General features: G+C 40.0%; 1 protein-coding gene across 1 annotated transcript in view; it reads right to left on the bottom strand.

Moving 5' to 3' along the window:
* Positions 1 to 18,870, bottom strand: part of LOC126158394 (agrin-like) — a 422,061-nt gene that overhangs the window by 150,166 nt on the left and 253,025 nt on the right. The window contains exon 19 of the mRNA XM_049916440.1: positions 4,972 to 5,106. Coding sequence (XP_049772397.1) covers positions 4,972 to 5,106 — 135 coding nt within the window. The remainder of the gene's footprint in view (positions 1 to 4,971; positions 5,107 to 18,870) is intronic.

Raw genomic sequence — 18,870 nt, 5'->3', positions numbered from 1 at the left:
AGTAGGACTCACTTCACCTGTTTTGGGGACACCCGCTTTGTCCTGTGTGCAGAGTAAGTAAATGCAAAAGGGTAGGGGCAGTTCAAATGTATGGTGAATAATGGTACTCCTTAGGGAAATGGCAGCAAGGGACAGGGAAGAATACCAAGTCCACTCAGTGTGTATGCCTGGGGGCCTCATTCAACATGTTGAAGAGGTTATTCTGGCAGCCACAGAGGGAACAGGGTGCAACCAATTATAGATTGTGGTGCACTTTGTAACAAATGATGCCTAGCATCTGGGCTTTGAGGTCAGACTTGGATCATTCCAGTGACTCGTAAACAAAGAAGTCCAGCTTTGCTATTGGAGTTCTAACAAAGCTTACAATTTGCAGCATTGTGTCCAGAGCTGATTGCAGCCCCCTGGTTCAGATTCGAGAGGAAGGGCTGAATCAGAGACTTCAAAGGTTCTGTGACAAGCTTTGTGGGCCCATTTTTGGGACACATGTGGTGACTCTTTGTTGATACATGCTCAAAGTAACTGCAGACATGGTGTCCACTATGATGAAAGCCACACTATATGTATTGGTCCAGGTCTGGTTCACTGAATGTTTTCTACGCATGCTTATTACAATTTACAGAGGCTGCTTTCCAGGACTTCTGTGTCACCAAGAACATAAAACATAACTTCAGCCTTTGGTTCCATCCTTCTTCTAATGACAAAGCTCAGTGCTAGGTATTGACATTTAAGGAGCAAAAGCTAAAAGCTGTAGAATCTGCTGAGATGTCATCAGCTGCCACACTCTTTTTGAATACCCACAGGATCACACCAACTGAAGATTGTAGCCCAACTGAACTACCCCAGAGAAGACAGCCATGGAATTTGCTTTATTTGCTGACACCAACCCCTCTGACACCTGGATAAGACACCCCACAGCATTACTCATCAGGCACAGCCCTCTGGACTTGTTCCAATGGGAGTAATGACAAACAGACACCAGCAATAGTATTCAAGACAAATGGACAGTGCTTCATATCAGTGCAAATCCCAAACTTAGTCACTGTTTGGAATCTGTTTGGTTTTCATTCATTTGTCCATCTCATTTTCTCACTGTGAACACTTGCCTAGGATACTTGTCATTTATCGACTGAGCACAATGCAGGGAGACAGGAATAAGCGTGTGAGTGAGTAAGTGAATGAATATGTGTGTGTGTGTGTGTGTGTGTGTGTGTGTGTGTGTGTGTGTGAATGAATGTGTGTGTGTGTGTGTGTGTGTGTGTGTGTGTGTGTGTGTGTGTGTGCATGTTTCTCCTACATCTCCTAAGGAAATGCATTCCGAAAGCTAGCCACACTCTGTACCTGCTGTTTGTGTACCTAAACAGAAATCACAGTGTACAGAGAAAGTGTAAAGTTCGACAACTTTTCATGCAGTGCATGTCCTTTTGTTTTGTGTACGGTATATGCTAAGCTTTTACATAGTAGACACGTATGCTGAATGCACAGTACATTTTGTATGTCCATGATTCTGTACTGTGCCTGTGCTGCTCCATATCTAAACTATGCATAGCCTGTAGCATTCAGCCTAACAGATTTGAGTAAGAATTTTTTGAGAGTAAATTATATTAAGCAGCTGTGAACAACAAAATACACTTATTTTACACAGCAGTAGACATATCACTTGTACTGTTGTGTATATACTATATGTCCTGAAATTAATATTAACAAGAATGTATGTTTTATTATATACTGAAGAGCCAAGGAAACTGGTACATCTGCCCCCACAAGCATGCAAAAGTGCCACAACAAGACATGCAATGGACTCGATTAATGTCTAAAGTAGTGCTGGAGGGAACAGACACCATGAATCCTGCAGGGCTGTCCATAAATCCATAAGAGTACGACATGGTGGAGATCTCTTCTGAACAGCAATAATGTTCATGTCTGGGGAGTTCAGTGGCCACTGGAAATGTTTAAACTGAGAAGAGTGTTCCTGGAGCCACATGTGGCGTGTCACATTGTCCTGCAGGAATTGCCCAAGTCCATCGGAATGCACAACTGACATGAATGGATATAGGTGATCAGACAGGAAGCTTACGTATGTGTCACCCATCAGAGTCGTACCTAGATGTATCATCGATCCCATGTCACTCCAACTGTAGATGTCCCACAGATTACAGTGCCTCCACCAGCTTGAACAGTCCCCTGCTGACATGAAAGGTCCAAGGATTCATGATTTTGTCTCCATACCCGTACATGTCCATCCACTCGATTCAATTTGAAATGAGACTCGTCTGACCAGGCAACATGTTTCCAGTTGTTAACAGTCCAATGTCAGTGTTGATGGGCACATGCGAGGCATAAAGCTTTGTATTGTGCAGTCATCAAAGGTAAACGAGTGGGCCTTCACCTCCAAATGCCCATATTGATGATATTTCATTGAATGGTTCACATGCTCACACTTCTTGATGACCCAGTATTGAAATCTGCAGCAATTTGACAAAAAGGTTGTCATCTTGGATAAATTGCCAAACAAAGGAAAGTTTGATCCTAAAGGCTAAGAAGGGAGTTTTGTAGGCTATTCTGACTGTTTGGAAGCCATGTAAAAAGATGAGATAAGTCAAATTTTCTCTTCAGCTGCTTCGCATATGAAGTTACATCAGACAGTCATTTCATTAAGCGACAATTTCTGACATAGTTAGCTGCTTTGATGGATTCAGCCCAAAACGATGGTGGTAGTCCTGATTGAGCAGCATGTAATGAGCCACTTTGGCCAACAAATGGTTCTTTTATTCAGCAACACCTTTTCTGCTGTGACATGTATGGAACTGTCAACCATCACTGCATTCTTGCCACTCTGTGTATGGGGTCCATTCTTTCATTGCAGTACTGCTTATCATTGTTTTAACTGAAAGGATTAATTTCATGACCAGTTTGATTTTCAACTAGGTTTTTGAATTCAGTGAATTTGTCAACTTCTCCTTCACACTGAAGTAAATAGACTTGATACCATTTGGCGTGGTCATCTATAAAAGTCACAAAAAATCTCACATCCCCTTGATATGTTTCTCTCATTGGCCCACAAACATCAGAGTGTATTATCTTCAGGAGTTCGTTTGAGTCCCTCCTCATATAGTGATCGAATTGGATGTGATTTTTCCTTTTAAGACAAGTGGTGCATCTAGTGAGACTGACATCACTGAATTTCAAACCTGTCACTTACTCATTCCTGAGAATTTTGATCATATCTTGCATGTCCAAGTGGTTGAGCATTTCAGATTTGCATATCAGTCTCTGTAACTTTCAGCTCAGCAACAATACAGACTTTTGGACCTTCTTCTTGTAAATAAAAACAAATTAACAATGCTGTTTACAATCATTTTGACTTTACTGTTGTATCTCATATAACTACATGAGTATTCTCAAATGGCACTGTGTGGTGTTTGTCTGCAACTTTTGTCACTGGAATGAGACTGGTTCCAAGTTTTGGCATGTATGGAATTTTTTCAGCATTATGGAGGTGGCACCTTTGGCTGGGTTTTTAACTACATGAGTATTCTCAAATGGCACTGTGTGGTGTTTGTCTGCAACTTTTGTCACTGGAATGAGACTGGTTCCAAGTTTTGGCATGTATGGAATTTTTTCAGCATTATGGAGGTGGCACCTTTGGCTGGGTTTGTGATACGTACATGACCTTTAGCTGTTACTTGCATGGCACTGTTGTCTGCAAGTATTTAATTCTCTTGTGTTTTTATCACATGTGTGAACACTTTAGAATTATTACACATGTGTGACGTGCAGTCACTGTTTATGCCCCAAAATAATGTTGGAATCACAAAACCTCGGAGCAGGTTCATTCGTAGAGAAACAGCGATGAGCTTCATTGACACTGTTTGCAGCTTGCACGCTCAGTTTCTTCTTGAAAAAGCACTCATCTTCTTTTTCTTTTTTCTTCTTACAAAATCTCCATTTGTACACTGATTTTTCCCTTTTGTTTTCACTTTTTTTGCCAGTTTTGTCACTGTCACTCACAGAAAGTTTTGGCTTATTCACAAAATGTTTATCCAGTTTAACCAGCATTCAACCACTCACACTTTCATTGTCATTCTGAATCCTTGGCTTGTGTCCTTCCAAGATTTACTTTTAGTGTCTACACAGCCGACAGATTGTCATCGGATTCAACATTAAGTTTCAAAATGTCAAGACTGTAGAGTAGCATTATTGACAGCAGATCACCATTAATGTCAACAGCAATTGCTTGTGACTTATCCACAGCATCAAAGATCCTTAGGATCCATAGACTGGTTTGAGTTTAAGCCATATCTGACATGATGTAGTGCAGTTCTTTACTTGGTTCAGCTCAGTGAGATCGATGGATAAAATCAAGCCTGCTTTTACTTTTCTCTCTTCTGCTAGCCATGCTTTGTATGCAGCTTCTGCAGCAGGAAGCACTTTGCCTTCATCACACACTGCAGGTTGTGGTATGTCTCTAGACACATACCAAGTGTCATTTGTGATGAGTAGTGCTTTGACTTGTAGTGTCCATGAATCAGATTCTGTGTGCAGCAGTCATATGTGCCATACTCATCATTTTAACAAACTTGTTAATTTCCACACTTTTAAGATTATGAATTCAAGTTTTTGTGCAATCAAAAAAGTCAGTTTTGCTGAATGTGTAACCTGGGTCCATAACCTGTTGGAATGTGGTTTAAGAGGACAGGCACAGAACAACTTCATTCACACCTCACTGCATGCAGAATAACAGAGAACTAATAACAATTGACTTGAAGCAAATGTGCATAGTGATATCTATAGAAGCTGAAGATATTACATGGAAGTAAAATTTGAATCTGAACAATGTTCAAGAGATGAATCATAAACACAGATACTTGATAAAGAAAATAATAAAATGAAGAAATACCTGTAAATCCTTTTATTACCATTTTAATTTTAACAGTATTTTCAAATTTGCTCTAATTTCTGGTAAAAACTCACATTTGTGACACTGTCCTTCAGTTGCCTCTGACGGACATTCACAGGTAAATCCTCCACCTTGAATAACTTTGCAAACTGATCCTGCTAGACATGGACTAGATGTGCAGATATTAATTCTATCTTCACAAAGTTGACCTGTTGAAGGAGAATAATTTAAATTAACACACAGAGGAAAAAGTTATTTATTAGCAAACAGAAAAATAATATCTGACGTTTAATGTTTCCACAAAATTTATAAATACATGAATGAATAGAGAAGATGAATATGTACAGCATTAGTATCAGTAATTTATAAAATAGAATTAAATGAAAGCATGGAACTATTGTACCTCTGGATATTGCTACAAATGTCAGTATAATGAAACATATCCTTGAATCACATTGCACTAAATGTTGACAAACGTTTAACCATAGTTTTAATTGGACACACAAAATAGTACAAAATTAAAGAAATCAGATTGTACAAATAATCTAAAATTCCTACATGAATCTATTAATTCTAGGAAAATATGTAGGACCTATATGTGTTGTTCAGAGACACAAAATTGTAGTACTTCCTAACAAAGCACAAATGTAACAGGAAAACATACAGGAGATACCTGAAGACACTATAAACACACTATTAAACTGAACAGATAAGTGATCCAGTAAAAACAGCCTGGAATATAGTACACGTGTAATATGAAAATAGAGAGTATTCACGTTCCACTAATACAGCACTAGGAGAAAATGGAATGTTAGTGAATGAGCCAAAAACAGTATGTGAGGCCTTCATAGAAAATTTCAATAAGACATGCAATGAAGACATTGAGAAATAAACACTACAAACAAAGACACTTAAAATGAGCAATTCATTTTTTTAAAAATAAAATCATTCCACTTTAGGCTGTTAAAACATTATTTGCTATAAATAATATTTTAACATCCTGAAACAGAATGATTTCATTTAAAAATGTCAAAAAGGTTGTGGACCCAATCATCATCAAACTTCTGGAATATGAAAATAACCCCAAAACTCAAAAGAAAAATGCCTAATGGCTGGGATGATGTATCATCTACAGTACTTAAAGAGCAAAAAATGAAATAATAAAACCAATACCAAATTTAATGAACATTTCAGCCAGCCAGGGGACTTTCTATTGCCTTTTAAATATTCCTGAGATACCACCAGTGTATACAAAGGGAGCAACCACTGGCACAAATACCTACAGGCCAATTTTCTTAACTTCAACACTTGGCAAGTTACTTGAAAGATTAATTCAAGACCAAATGAAATCTTTCTGCTGCAAATACAATATATTGAACATCCACAGTACGGAACTGGAAAGGGTGATCCACAATACCAGCAGTAATAAATTCCTTCCATGAACTGCTAAAAAGACTGGTTGAAAGTGAGAAACTCAATTTTTTCTAAATTTGTCTAAGACCTCTGATTCTGCGGATCATGCAGTACTTTTATCTAAATTAGAAACTTATGGTATATGAGGAGTAGCACTTAATTTCTCAAATTCTTACCCCAGGATAGAAGACAAGTGTGCTAAACTGTGTTATAAGAATGAAGGTAATATCCTAATAGTAAAATCAGCATACAAGACTTTGGAGTCCTGGGGATGTATTCTTGGCAGTTTCTGTTTCTGCTATATATAAATGACATAACATAGCTCAACTTTTAGCTGGTGCTTTACTGAGCTGCTGGTGTTTTAAAATAATAATGAGAACTTTGAAATGTTCACAGAATATCTAATCATGAATAAACTTACACAGAATAAGGACAAAACTAATGTGATCAAATTTTTGTTAAATTATAACCAGTCTCAAGTGAACATCAATAATCAACCTCTATCTACAACTGAAACATTTAATAAACTTGAATTTTTAGGTATTGCGATTGATGAACATCTTACATGGAAAGACTGTACCTTTAAATGGATTAGCTGCAACATTTACTTACCAAAAGTCCCAAAAATATAAAAATTCCTCCTGTCCTCAAACAAATGTACTACTGATGAATCCAATCACATTTGCGACATGAGATTGAAATCTGTGGTGGGGCACTGACAGTCTACATGGGTCAGATATGTAGGCTTCAGAAGAGAGCTGATAGGATAATTGCTACTATAAGCAAATGTCAGTCCTGCAGTGACTACCTACTGTACCAAGCACAATTTACTAACTGGACAGTCACTGCATTTTCTTAGGACAATTATATTTGTAAAAGACACTCATAATTACATTACATGAATCAAATGAAGTTTTCATAAAATCTGAGTAACAAAAAGCTACAGATCACAGTTCACTTGCAGCTGGAGACAATTTATAATGTATTGTCAAATAATATAAAGCATTTCTGTGGAAATCTTTTAAGGATGAGCGGAAACAGTTTATAATTATAAGTATTTAATTATCACTCAAAGATTTCTGAACACTATTTCTGATAGTACTATTTTGTACAGTGCAGTATATCAGTGGTGGCAAATGTTTATATAATAGTATCGAATTTAGGCCTAATTGTTGTGTGTATTCACTAAACGTATGGCATTGTATCATAGTTGTAAATGAACAAAAATGATAATGTCTAAGACTGTAAAGTTACTATGGACAAATAAAGCTTCTTCTTATTATTACTATTATTAGAACGGTAGAGTATTGCAAACTGAGTCATATATGCATATGTCATTACTTACTGATCGGCACATGATGGATTGCATGTGAATAGGTTGGGCTCTAAAATTTTTGGTTAAGTTCTGGGAGATGTGCATGCAGTTATAAAGAAACAATTGAATCTGATTTTTAGTGAAGAGGGTGATGATTTACATGCCAATGGAGTCAGAAAGCAAAGAAAAGATAAGTGCTCAATCAAGCAATCCTTAATAAAAGGTCCATTATTTTAACTGTTCCATCAGAATGTTCAGTTCCTACACAAGAAGTTAACGGAATTGCAAATAATATTTTCCAATGAGCTAACTGATGCTTTTGTACTGTGTCTGAAGAAGTACTATTTAAGATAGGATACTTTACCGACAGTGAACATGAATTGGCAGCCTACAAATATACAAAGCACCTCCAGTGTAGTGGAAACCGCATATTTGTCAAAAAAGGAATAGTTTGGAAACATTTAGGAAAACTAAAGATGCTAAATGGTGAAAGGGTTTTGACACATTAACCACAGAATTATCATCACCCAAAACAATTACTGTATTTTGCCTGTACAGATCTATTGAAGGAGACATAAAAAATTTTCTTCAACACATGGACAACACATTATTGTAAAGTGTAAAAATATACCTAACATCCTCATCTGTGGTGATCTCAGTGCTGACTTTAGCAAAGCTCATAATGTAAGAACAGAGTTATTGAACTGCTTGTTCTCTTGTAACTCATAAATCACAAGACATTCCCCCACACAAGAAACTTGTTATAGAAAATCCACAATATATAAAATAACAATAACTCTAGTTAAGAACATTTTCAAGCAGAAATAGTAAGGACTAGACTAAGAGATCACTATGGCCAAACCATAAGTTTCTGCACCGAAAGTAATAAGGCAAACCAACTGACAAGCACCTACAAGGGCACAACTTACAATGATCAGGAAAAGAGAACAGTATCTGATTATTTACCAGTTTTGGTAGTGCTATATGTTTTTGTTGTAAGCATCTGTGTATTTGTGTTGAGCGAGCTTAGTCTATAGTGTAATCTTCTGCTGCAGAAGTATCTAGTGTTGCTTCAGTTACTTGATTTCACAACATTTGCAAACAGTAAATATCCAGCAGACCTCCAGCTTTGGAGCAGGGTGGAATTAGCAGCAGCTTCTCGATTGCACACAGTTTGTCTACATCATTTGGGTTAGTGCTAGTCTAACTTACTTCCGAGTAGAAGTGAACAGTGAGACCTCTGCATAGCAGATTTTACTTTGTTTTTTCTCTCAGTTATGTTTTGCGGACACTCCAAACTCAGTAATGCCACACTTAGGTAATTTTCTCTTTGGGGGGGCGGGGGGGGGGGGGGGGTTCTGCTTGTACTTCCTCAATTACTCTTCACTGCTTTGTCTGTATTTCTGAGACACTATTAGCTTTTTTTTTACACTGTATGATATGGGTAGGGGCTGTGCTTCTCAGTGGACACAAGAAGAATTAGCTGCTGTCCATAAACAGCTGCAGACTGTTGACCATGGTTGACAGGCTTCTGGCTATTGCTTGAAGCTGTGCTGGCATCAGGGCACTGATAACAGGACCTTCAACACCCTTGGTGCCGTTGGAATCCCCTGGTGGTCAGGTTGTTACACAACATCTGACCAATTTATCTTCACTCAAGAGTGAATGGTGGACAATGGTGTACTTGCTTGTTACTAGGTGATAAGTGAAAGAGGGAATGAGAAGCATGGCTGGTTCCTTACACCTTATCAACAGGTATGAGGCACTATCCAGTGTAGTCACTGGGAGCTCCAGCATGAGGCAGGTAGTGGAGCCCCTCAGGGAAATAGCATCCATGGTGGAAAAGAGTGCCAATGTGTACTCAGTATGTTTGCAGTATGGTCTTGTCATAAGATGGAAGAGGCTTTGCTAGCAGCTGTACAGTTGGCTGCAAATGGTGCCACATGTCAGCACAAATGACACCTACTGCTTGGGGTCTGGGGACGTCCTTGGTTCCCTTTGGCAGACGGCTGATTTGGTGAAGACAACTAGCATTACACTTGAGGTGCAGGCTAAGCTGACTATTTGTAACATCATACCCACAGTCAGTCACAGTCACTCTGGTTTGGACGCGAGTGGCAGACCTTCTGTGATGGTATCAGATGCTAATTTCTCAGGCTCCACTATCAGGTACAGAGTTACCCAAAGGTCAGGCATCCACTACATGCAGGAAGTGGCTACAAGTGTTAACATACTATATGTGGCAAACTCATGGTTTTTTTTTTCAATTAAAGAACACCCCTCCCCCCTCCCCCTTGGGATCAGGATGAATTGCCTGCCAAAATCAAAGTTATTTTGGCCACAATGTTCTAAGAGAATGTCTGTCCTAGCAGATCAGCTATAGAAAAGGTTAATATGATATTAGCAAACTGTAGGAGCATCCAAGGAAAGACGCCAGAATTAGTATTGCTTATTGAAAGTTATAATGTCCAAATAGGGAACAGAAAGTTGGTCAAAACCGGAAGTGAATACCAATGGCATCCTAAGTTTGGATTGGAATCTTTATCGTAAAGACAGGTTAGTTGCCGGTGGTTTATTTGCTGCAGTTCATGATTCAGAAATATCTACTGAGGATATTACGGATTCTGTAGGTGAATTAATCCAAGTTAAGTTAAGAAAGAAAAAAAAAGGGGGGGGGGGGGGAATTGTCTGCCTTTATTGGCCACCTGGGACAGGAGCTGTAGTGGTAGTGGTAGAGCACTTCAGAGAGAACTTGCAGAATCTTATTAAAAGTTTTCCGGATTATGCTGTTGTAATAGGAGGTGACTTCAACTTGCCAGGTATAAACTGGAAGACTTATGCCATCAAAACTGGTGCAGGGGACAGGGATTTGTGTGACATTTATATGAATGTGTTGTCCAAAAATTACTTTGAGCAGATAATTAGAGAACCAAGTCATGAAGGTAATGTCTTAGATCTCCTAGTAACAAACAGACTCCCCTGAAGTTATTGAATCAGTTAATGAAGAGGGAGGTATGAATGTCATAAAGATGTGATAGAAACTATGACTATCGGTTTTACAAGGAATGTTAAAATAGGTAGGAAAATAATATTGCTTAGCCAGAATGACAGGATACAAAATGCAGAGTATTTGAGTAGACAGCAACAAATACTCAGTGCTGAGGATGAAGATGTAGAACAGAAATGGAAAACATTCAAAATCATGTAACTCTTCAGGCTTTCCCGGCGAGATCTTGACATGTGGAGTAATTGGGTCTACTGCCGGATGTTTGTGTCGCTCTGGCACAATATTTCGGCCACATAACTCGTTGCCTTCTTCAGGTGCTACCTGAGGCTGCCATGTTGGAGGATCTTGTCCAGTATTATGCCCAGAGGGCGCTGGGTGTTCTCTTTGCCGTCCGCGCCCACCTGGCGCTGCTTGTAAGGTGTTGTCTCTTCCCCGGTGTTCCCTCGGACGTCCGTGCCCGACTTGGGCGCCATCTGTGGCAGCTCTCTGAGGCCTGTCCTGTGTCGGGCGTTCTGTTCACGGTCCGTGCCCACCAGGTGCTGCTCCTGAGGTTTTAACCCCTCCCTGGTGCTCCCATGGACGTCCGGGCCTGGCTCGTCCACCATCTGTGGTCATGGCAGTTGTCTGGGGCTGGACCCGCATGTGGCATTCCGTCATATGCGGGTCCAGCCCCAGACAACTGCCATGACCACAGATGGTGGACGAGCCGGGCGCGGACATCCGTGGGAGCACCAGGGAGGGGTAAAAACCTCAGGAGCAGCACATGGTGGGTGCGGACCACGAACGGAATGCCCGACACAGGACAGGCCTCAGAGAGCTGCCACAGATGGCACCCAAGTCGGGCGCGGACGTCCGAGGGAACACCGGGGAATAGACAACACCTTACAAGCAGCGCCAGGCGGGCGCGGATGCCAAAGAGAACACCCAGCCCCCTCTGGGCATAAATACTGGACAAGATCCTCCAACACGGCAGTCTCAGGTAGCACCTGAAGAAGGCAACAGAGTTACATGGCCGAAATATTGTGCCAGAGCAACACAAACATCCGGCAGTAGATCCGATTACTCCACATGTCATTCAAAATCATCATTCAGTATGCCTTAGACAAGTATGTTCTGAATCAGGTTTTAAGGGATGGACAAGATCCACTATGGTTTAATAGCAGTTTTAGAAAATTGCTGTATTAAAAAAAGAGAGCTTCATCACTGATTCAAGATAAGTCGAAACCTAGCTGAAAAACAAAAGCTGAATGAAGTGAAAACGAGCATAAGGAGAGAAATGAGAGAAGGATTCAATTACTTTGAAAGTAAAATTTTGTTGACCAATTTGAGTAATAATCCTAAGAGGTTTTGGTCTTATTTAAAATCAGTAAGTGGTTCAAAATCCTTGATTCATTCACTCAATGACCATATTGGCACCAAACCAGAAGATAACAGAGAGATGGCCAAAATATTGAATTTGGTCTTCTGGACTTTTCCCACTGCGGAAGATAGTGGCCCCTCCTTTCAATCATTATATGAATGCTGAAATGGCAGATATTGAGATAACCAATCACAGAATAGAATAGCAGTTACAGTTGCTAAGCAGTGGAAACACATCAAGACCAGTCACAGTACCTGTAAGATTCCACAATACCATGAAGATTATGCAAAAGAACTTGCTCTCCCCCCTTCTAGCAGCAGTTTATTGTAGATCACTGAAGTAATGAAAAGTACTTACTCACTGGCACAGGTCATTCCTGTTTTCAAGAAAGTTTATAGGACATATGCACATATCATTGATTTCAGTCTGTTCCAGGTTTATGGGACATGTTTCGTGCTTGAGAATTATGATGTTTTTGGGGAATGAAAATCTCCTCTCTACAAATCAACATGAATTCCACAAACAGAGATCTTGCAAAACTCAGCTCATTTTGTTCCTCTGCGAGATTTGTCTTTACAGGTGCTTAACAAGATTATCAACATCCATGAGATTCAAAACACTATAGATAACAGCATTCAGGTTGAGCCCACGTTCCTTGACTTGAGAAAGGCATTTGACACCATCCTACACTACTGTTTAATGGGAAAAAACAAGTTCACTGAGTACCAACCAAATTTGCAACAGGGTTCAAGACTTCCTTGTAGACAGAAGACAACATGCCACTCTTGTATCGATTTGAAGAATGATCTGCAGAGGATTAACGAATGGTGCAGGCTTTGGTGGTTGACCCTGAAGGTACATAAATGTAACATATTGTGCATGCATAGGAAAAGAAATCCATTACTGTACAAGTACAGTGGTGATGACAAATTGTTGGAAACAGTACCAAGTGTAGAAGTATGAAAAGCCATTTTTGTACATTTCCACATGAATTGAAGCATTGTTCAGTGATATTGTGTCCCAGTGATGCAAATAGATGATAATCGGATGGCACCAAGTCTGGAGAATAACCTGCATGTCCTAGTATTTCCAAGCTGAATGGCTTGGTCATTTCCCTGGCCCATTTTGCTGTGTGTGATGGGACATGTGATGGGGCATTATCATGGAGCAACATGACTTTGTTTTGCATTTTTTTCACCAGGTTGTAGCAGCACATAATAGATTAAACCTTTCTGATTCCACTATATACAGAGTCTTGTCTTCTTTCCAAAACGATTTTGTCTCACAGTGGATGTCAGTGGTTTGCCTGGATTCACCCATGATTTACAATGCTTAGAAGTCTCAAAACATATCCATTTTTTTATCACCTATCACTATTCAATGGAGAAACGACTTTCTTTTGTATCTGGTGTGCAGTATTTCATAAGTGGTCTTTCGATTTGCTTGCTATCTTTCATTCAGTTCCTGTGGAATCCATTTCTGCACCTTTCCCATAGCTTTCAACCAAAGAGAAATGGCTTTCTGCATCACATTCAATTGTTCTAAGATTTCCTGTTGAGTCTGAGTATCTTCTTCATCCAATAAGGCTTGCAATTCATTGTCTTTTAACTTTTTCTGTGGTTTCCCTTGCTCGTCAAAATCACCATTTCTGATTATTTTGAAGCACTCAAAACACTGTGTTTTCCCAAGAGCATGTTTGCCAAAAGCTTTGACAAGCATTTGATGTGATTCTGCAGCAGTCTTCTTCAAATGATAACAGAAAACCAATACTATCTGCAAAACATAGTTCGTAGGCACAAAACTTGATGTGTATATGGGTTTGAAACAGATTCCGATGTATGGAACTTGGGTTACTGTTTGTTGACTTTCACCATCAGCCGTTATAGGAAGCAAATGGCACTGCAGACATGGTCTCATGGGCCCTAAACTGACAGTTAGCACTGTCTATACGGAAATTCCAGTTTCATACTTCTACAACTGGTATCTACCATAAAATATTTAGGAGTAACTATCCCGAGTGACCTTAAGTGAAATGACCACATAAGGCAACAGCAGGAAAAGAACATGCCAGACTGAGATTCATATGAAGAATCTTAAGGAAATTAACTCATCCACAAAGGATGTTGCTTACAAGGTACTTGTTCAACCAATTATTAAGTAATGTTCATCAATCTGGGATCTTTACCAGTTAAGACTGATAGAAGAGATAAGATCTAATGAAGAGTGCTTTGTTTTGTCACGGGATTGTTTCATTGGTACAAGAGTGTTACAGAGATGCCCAATAAACTCCAGTAGGAGATATTACAAGAAAGGAATTGTGCACTATGGAGAGATTTGCACTGAAATTTCAACAGAGCACTTTCCAAGAAGAAGTGAACAACATACTACTTCCTTACACATACATCTCATAAAATGATCAAAATGCAAAAATTCAAGAAATTAGAGCTAAGAAAGTGGCTTACTGGCAATCATTCTTCCTATGCACCATTTATGAGTGGAACAGGTAAGGAGGGATCAGTTAGTGGCATCAAGAGTACCCTTCACCACACACCATTACATGGCTTGGCTTGCAGAGTATGATGTTGATGTAGAAATCAAAATATTTAGGAATTATTATTTAAAAAGTAATGGGAGCAAGTTTACTGTACTGGAAGTATATCTGAGAAAGTCAATATATTTTTGATAAATTAAATATAATTTTGATGTAGCATTTCCACTTAAAACTAGTAGGTAAAAACCAGTCACATAAATAACTAGGTTACTTCAGGTATCACAAAATCATGTACATTGGAATTATTCCTGCATAGCACAAAAAACCTGAAATTGATAATTATTTTAAAAAACTGTAAAACAATACTCAGGAAGGTAATAAAAACAGCATAATGGTGCAAAATGACAGATACATCAGAAATATGCCAAATAAAATGAAACCTGTTTGGAATATTGTAAAGAAAGAAACAGGATGTAACAAAATGAAAATTAACAGTACACAATTTAATCAAAATTTGCAAACTATCACCAAACCAAAGGATGTATCTAATGTGTTTAACAGTTATTTTGTAAATGTAGTGGGAGCAAAATGTTACCTATACACATTACACAGACCTGACATCAGAAATTTAAGAATTAGGTAACACAATATTTCTCAATCCAACAAACATGTAGGAAGCACAGAAAGAAACCAAGCTACTAAAAGCTAAACACTTATCAGGAATAGATAATATACCAGATTTTGTTGTATAAAATGTACACACATAATCTCTGAACCATTGACTTATCTTTTAAACCTTCCCTTCTCAACTAGTAACTTTCTAACATGCTTAAAATTGTTAACTAAATCTGGAAGGCAAGAACTATCTAACTATATACCTGTTTCTCTACTGTCTGTATGTTCAAAAACTCTAGGACAGCTTATGTCTTTTTTTTTAAAATAAAAGACTGTCTAATTTCTTAAATAAGTATGAAATACTAATAGAACCACAATGTAATTTTAGCAAAAATAAATAAATAAATAAATAAATAAAAACCTGTCAACCAAAACAGTGATCTTTTCTATACAAAATGCCTCAAACACTGGATGGACAGAAACATACCTAAAACACATTCGTATATGTATCAAAACTCTTGATACCATCAATCATGATGAATTACTTAGTAACATTCAGAATTGAGAATTGTGGTATTAGGGGAGCAGCATGTAACTGGATTAAGTCATACTTCCATGGAAGGAGGGGGGGGGGGGGGGGGGAGGGGGGGAGGGGGACAGTTCATAACTATAATGCATGAAGTAAGTGGCACAGTCAATATGCATCAGTCAGACTTATAGTGGTTAAAGAATGAGTTTCCCAAGGACCCAAGTCTAATCCTGTTTTTACTATGTGACAGACCATCACTGCACATTGATCTTAACATACTGTCCCCTTTCCATATGCACCTGTCTCACTACAGCCATTTGCTATTGCAGTGAGTTTCTTTCTTCATGTGCTTACTTCCACCCAAAACCCTCAATTTAGGCATGTGAGTGGATACCCATCTACTACAGTCACAGGTTATCAGGACCAAGACAATAGCTCCAGACCTGGCTAGGATTCAGCTGGGGTAATCTCATCTTCAGTTTGTATCTTTCCTTCATGGTGACAACATAGGAGCATGTGTCATGACGAACATGTCACTTGGCTGTACACTTCATATTTGAGACCCTCATTGCAAAGAATTGAGACTCACTCCCAGTGTGCTGCTTCATGTCACCAACACAGCTCAGTATGTAAAACAGTGCTCTGTGCCACAAGACATTCCCTCTGACCAGCTACTGCATTTACCCATGTGGGTAATAGCAGGGGTTTGAGCTCCTGCCTGCCACAGTTAGTGTGCTCACTGAATAAATGTGTTTCATTTCTTTGGATTTGCCCAGGCAATTTCTCCCACGAGAGACATTATCATTCCCAGTCTTCGTTTGGAGCTGGTGAATACTTAGTGACCAGTTAAGAGACTTTGTTCTGTGTCCCACACTCATGTGGAACACTTGTAAAGTTTATTTTCTGGGTGAGTCAGCACTATAGAATGTTATTCTAACAGCAACTCATGGCTTCATTCTTATATTTAGTGTTTTCATATCAGCAAGTGACTTTCTCTAAGAACTATTAATTGTTGAGATCATTTCAATGCTCCCAGTAGTAATTTAGTTATTTGAATAAATCTGTTGTCAACATTATACTTTGTGCTAGTACTGAATATACTTGTTCTCACATGCTCAATTTCAGCTGATTTTTTGTGATTAATTAACTTATGTAGGGACACACACCTACAACTATTTGTAAATTATGTATGTATAAACAGCAGTAACAGAAAACTAAACTAATCTGCAGATGACGCCTGGATATTAATTACTGGAAATACCAAAGAAACCTTTGAAAATAACATTAAGGCCTCACAAAGAATATGGTACAGTACTTTGATGCTAACAGTTTGATTATAAATTTGGAAAACAGCCATTGCAGTGGACATATTCCCCATCCACATGAGGACACCAGCTAGTCCTCATACTGAAATAAATGGGTATACACTGGAAAAACAGAATGTACAATATACACTCCTGGAAATTGAAATAAGAACACCATGAATTCATTGTCCCAGGAAGGGGAAACTTTATTGACACATTCCTGGGGTCAGATACATCACATGATCACACTGACAGAACCACAGGCACATAGACACAGGCAACAGAGCATGCACAATGTCGGCACTAGTACAGTGTATATCCACCTTTCGCAGCAATGCAGGCTGCTATTCTCCCATGGAGACGATCGTAGAGATGCTGGATGTAGTCCTGTGGAATGGCCAGCGTTCGTGCTGGACGTGCAGACCACGTGAGACGACGCTTCATCCAGTCCCAAACATGCTCAATGGGGGACAGATCCGGAGATCTTGCTGGCCAGGGTAGTTGACTTACACCTTCTAGAGCATGTTGGGTGGCACGGGATACATGCGGACATGCATTGTCCTGTTGGAACAACAAGTTCCCTTGCCTGTCTAGGAATGGTAGAACGATGGGTTCATCCTGATTGTGGCGCTCACCTGCACGGCGCCAAACACGCATACGACCATCATTGGCACCAAGGCAGAAGCGACTCTCATCGCTGAAGACGACACGTCTCCATTTGTCCCTCCATTCACGCCTGTCGCGACACCACTGGAGGCGGGCTGCACGATGTTGGGGCGTGAGCGGAAGACGGCCTAACGGTGTGCGGGACCGTAGCCCAGCTTCATGGAGATGGTTGCGAATGGTCCTCGCCGATACCCCAGGAGCAACAGTGTCCCTAATTTGCTGGGAAGTGGCGGTGCGGTCCCCTACAGCACTGCGTAGGATCCTACAGTCTTGGCGTGCATCCGTGCGTCGCTGCGGTCCGGTCCCAGGTCGACGGGCACGTGCACCTTCCGCCGACCACTGGCGACAACATCGATGTACTGTGGAGACCTCACGCCCCACGTGTTGACCAATTCGGCGGTACGTCCACCCGGCCTCCCGCATGCCCACTATAGGCCCTCGCTCAAAGTCCGTCAACTGCACATACGGTTCACGTCCACGCTGTCGCGGCATGCTACCAGTGTTAAAGACTGCGATGGAGCTCCGTATGTCACGGCAAACTGGCTGATACTGACGGCGGCGGTGCACAAATGCTGCGCAGCTAGCGCCATTCGACGGCCAACACCGCGTTTTCTGGTGTGTCCGCTGTGCCATGCGTGTGATCATTGCTTGTACAGCCCTCTCGCAGTGTCCGGAGCAAGTATGGTGGGTCTGACACACCGGTGTCAATGTGTTCTTTTTTCCATTTCCAGGAGTGTATCTTGGTATATAGAAACAACAGAAGATGAAATGAGCTATGCATGTAGACTTCATAACCAGAAAACTGAGGAAAATGTATTTCAAATTGTACAAACACTAAGAAATTTTACATTGGACAATACCATATTTACTCAAATCTAAGCCGCACTTTTTTTCCGGTTTTTGCAATCCAAAAAACCGTCTGTGGCTTAGAATCGAGTGCAAAGTAAGCGGAAGTTCTGAGAGATGTTGGTAGGTGCTGCCACAACTAACTTCTGCCGTCGAATATATGTAGCGCTACACAGGCATGATTTGCAGACACAAAGATAAATACTGGCGCCAAAACCTCTGCGTCAGTAAATAAATTAAAAAAAGGTGGAAGACGAGCTTTTTTCTCCGCCCCGAGTTTCGACCACTGCATTTTCATACATTATCCAAGGAAGTAAATACTAATTCCGTATTGTTCATCTTCGAATGTTGCAGCGTTTCAATGTACTATGAAAATCTGACTGGCGAGACTGTTTGGGATGTTTGTCAATATGGCCAACTCTACGTT

The sequence above is a fragment of the Schistocerca cancellata genome, chromosome 2, assembly GCF_023864275.1.
Source record: "Schistocerca cancellata isolate TAMUIC-IGC-003103 chromosome 2, iqSchCanc2.1, whole genome shotgun sequence".
In the NCBI taxonomy this organism is placed as follows: domain Eukaryota; kingdom Metazoa; phylum Arthropoda; class Insecta; order Orthoptera; family Acrididae; genus Schistocerca; species Schistocerca cancellata.
The sequence above is the reverse complement of the archived record's forward strand: the minus strand, read 5'-3'. Positions and strand labels throughout refer to the sequence as shown.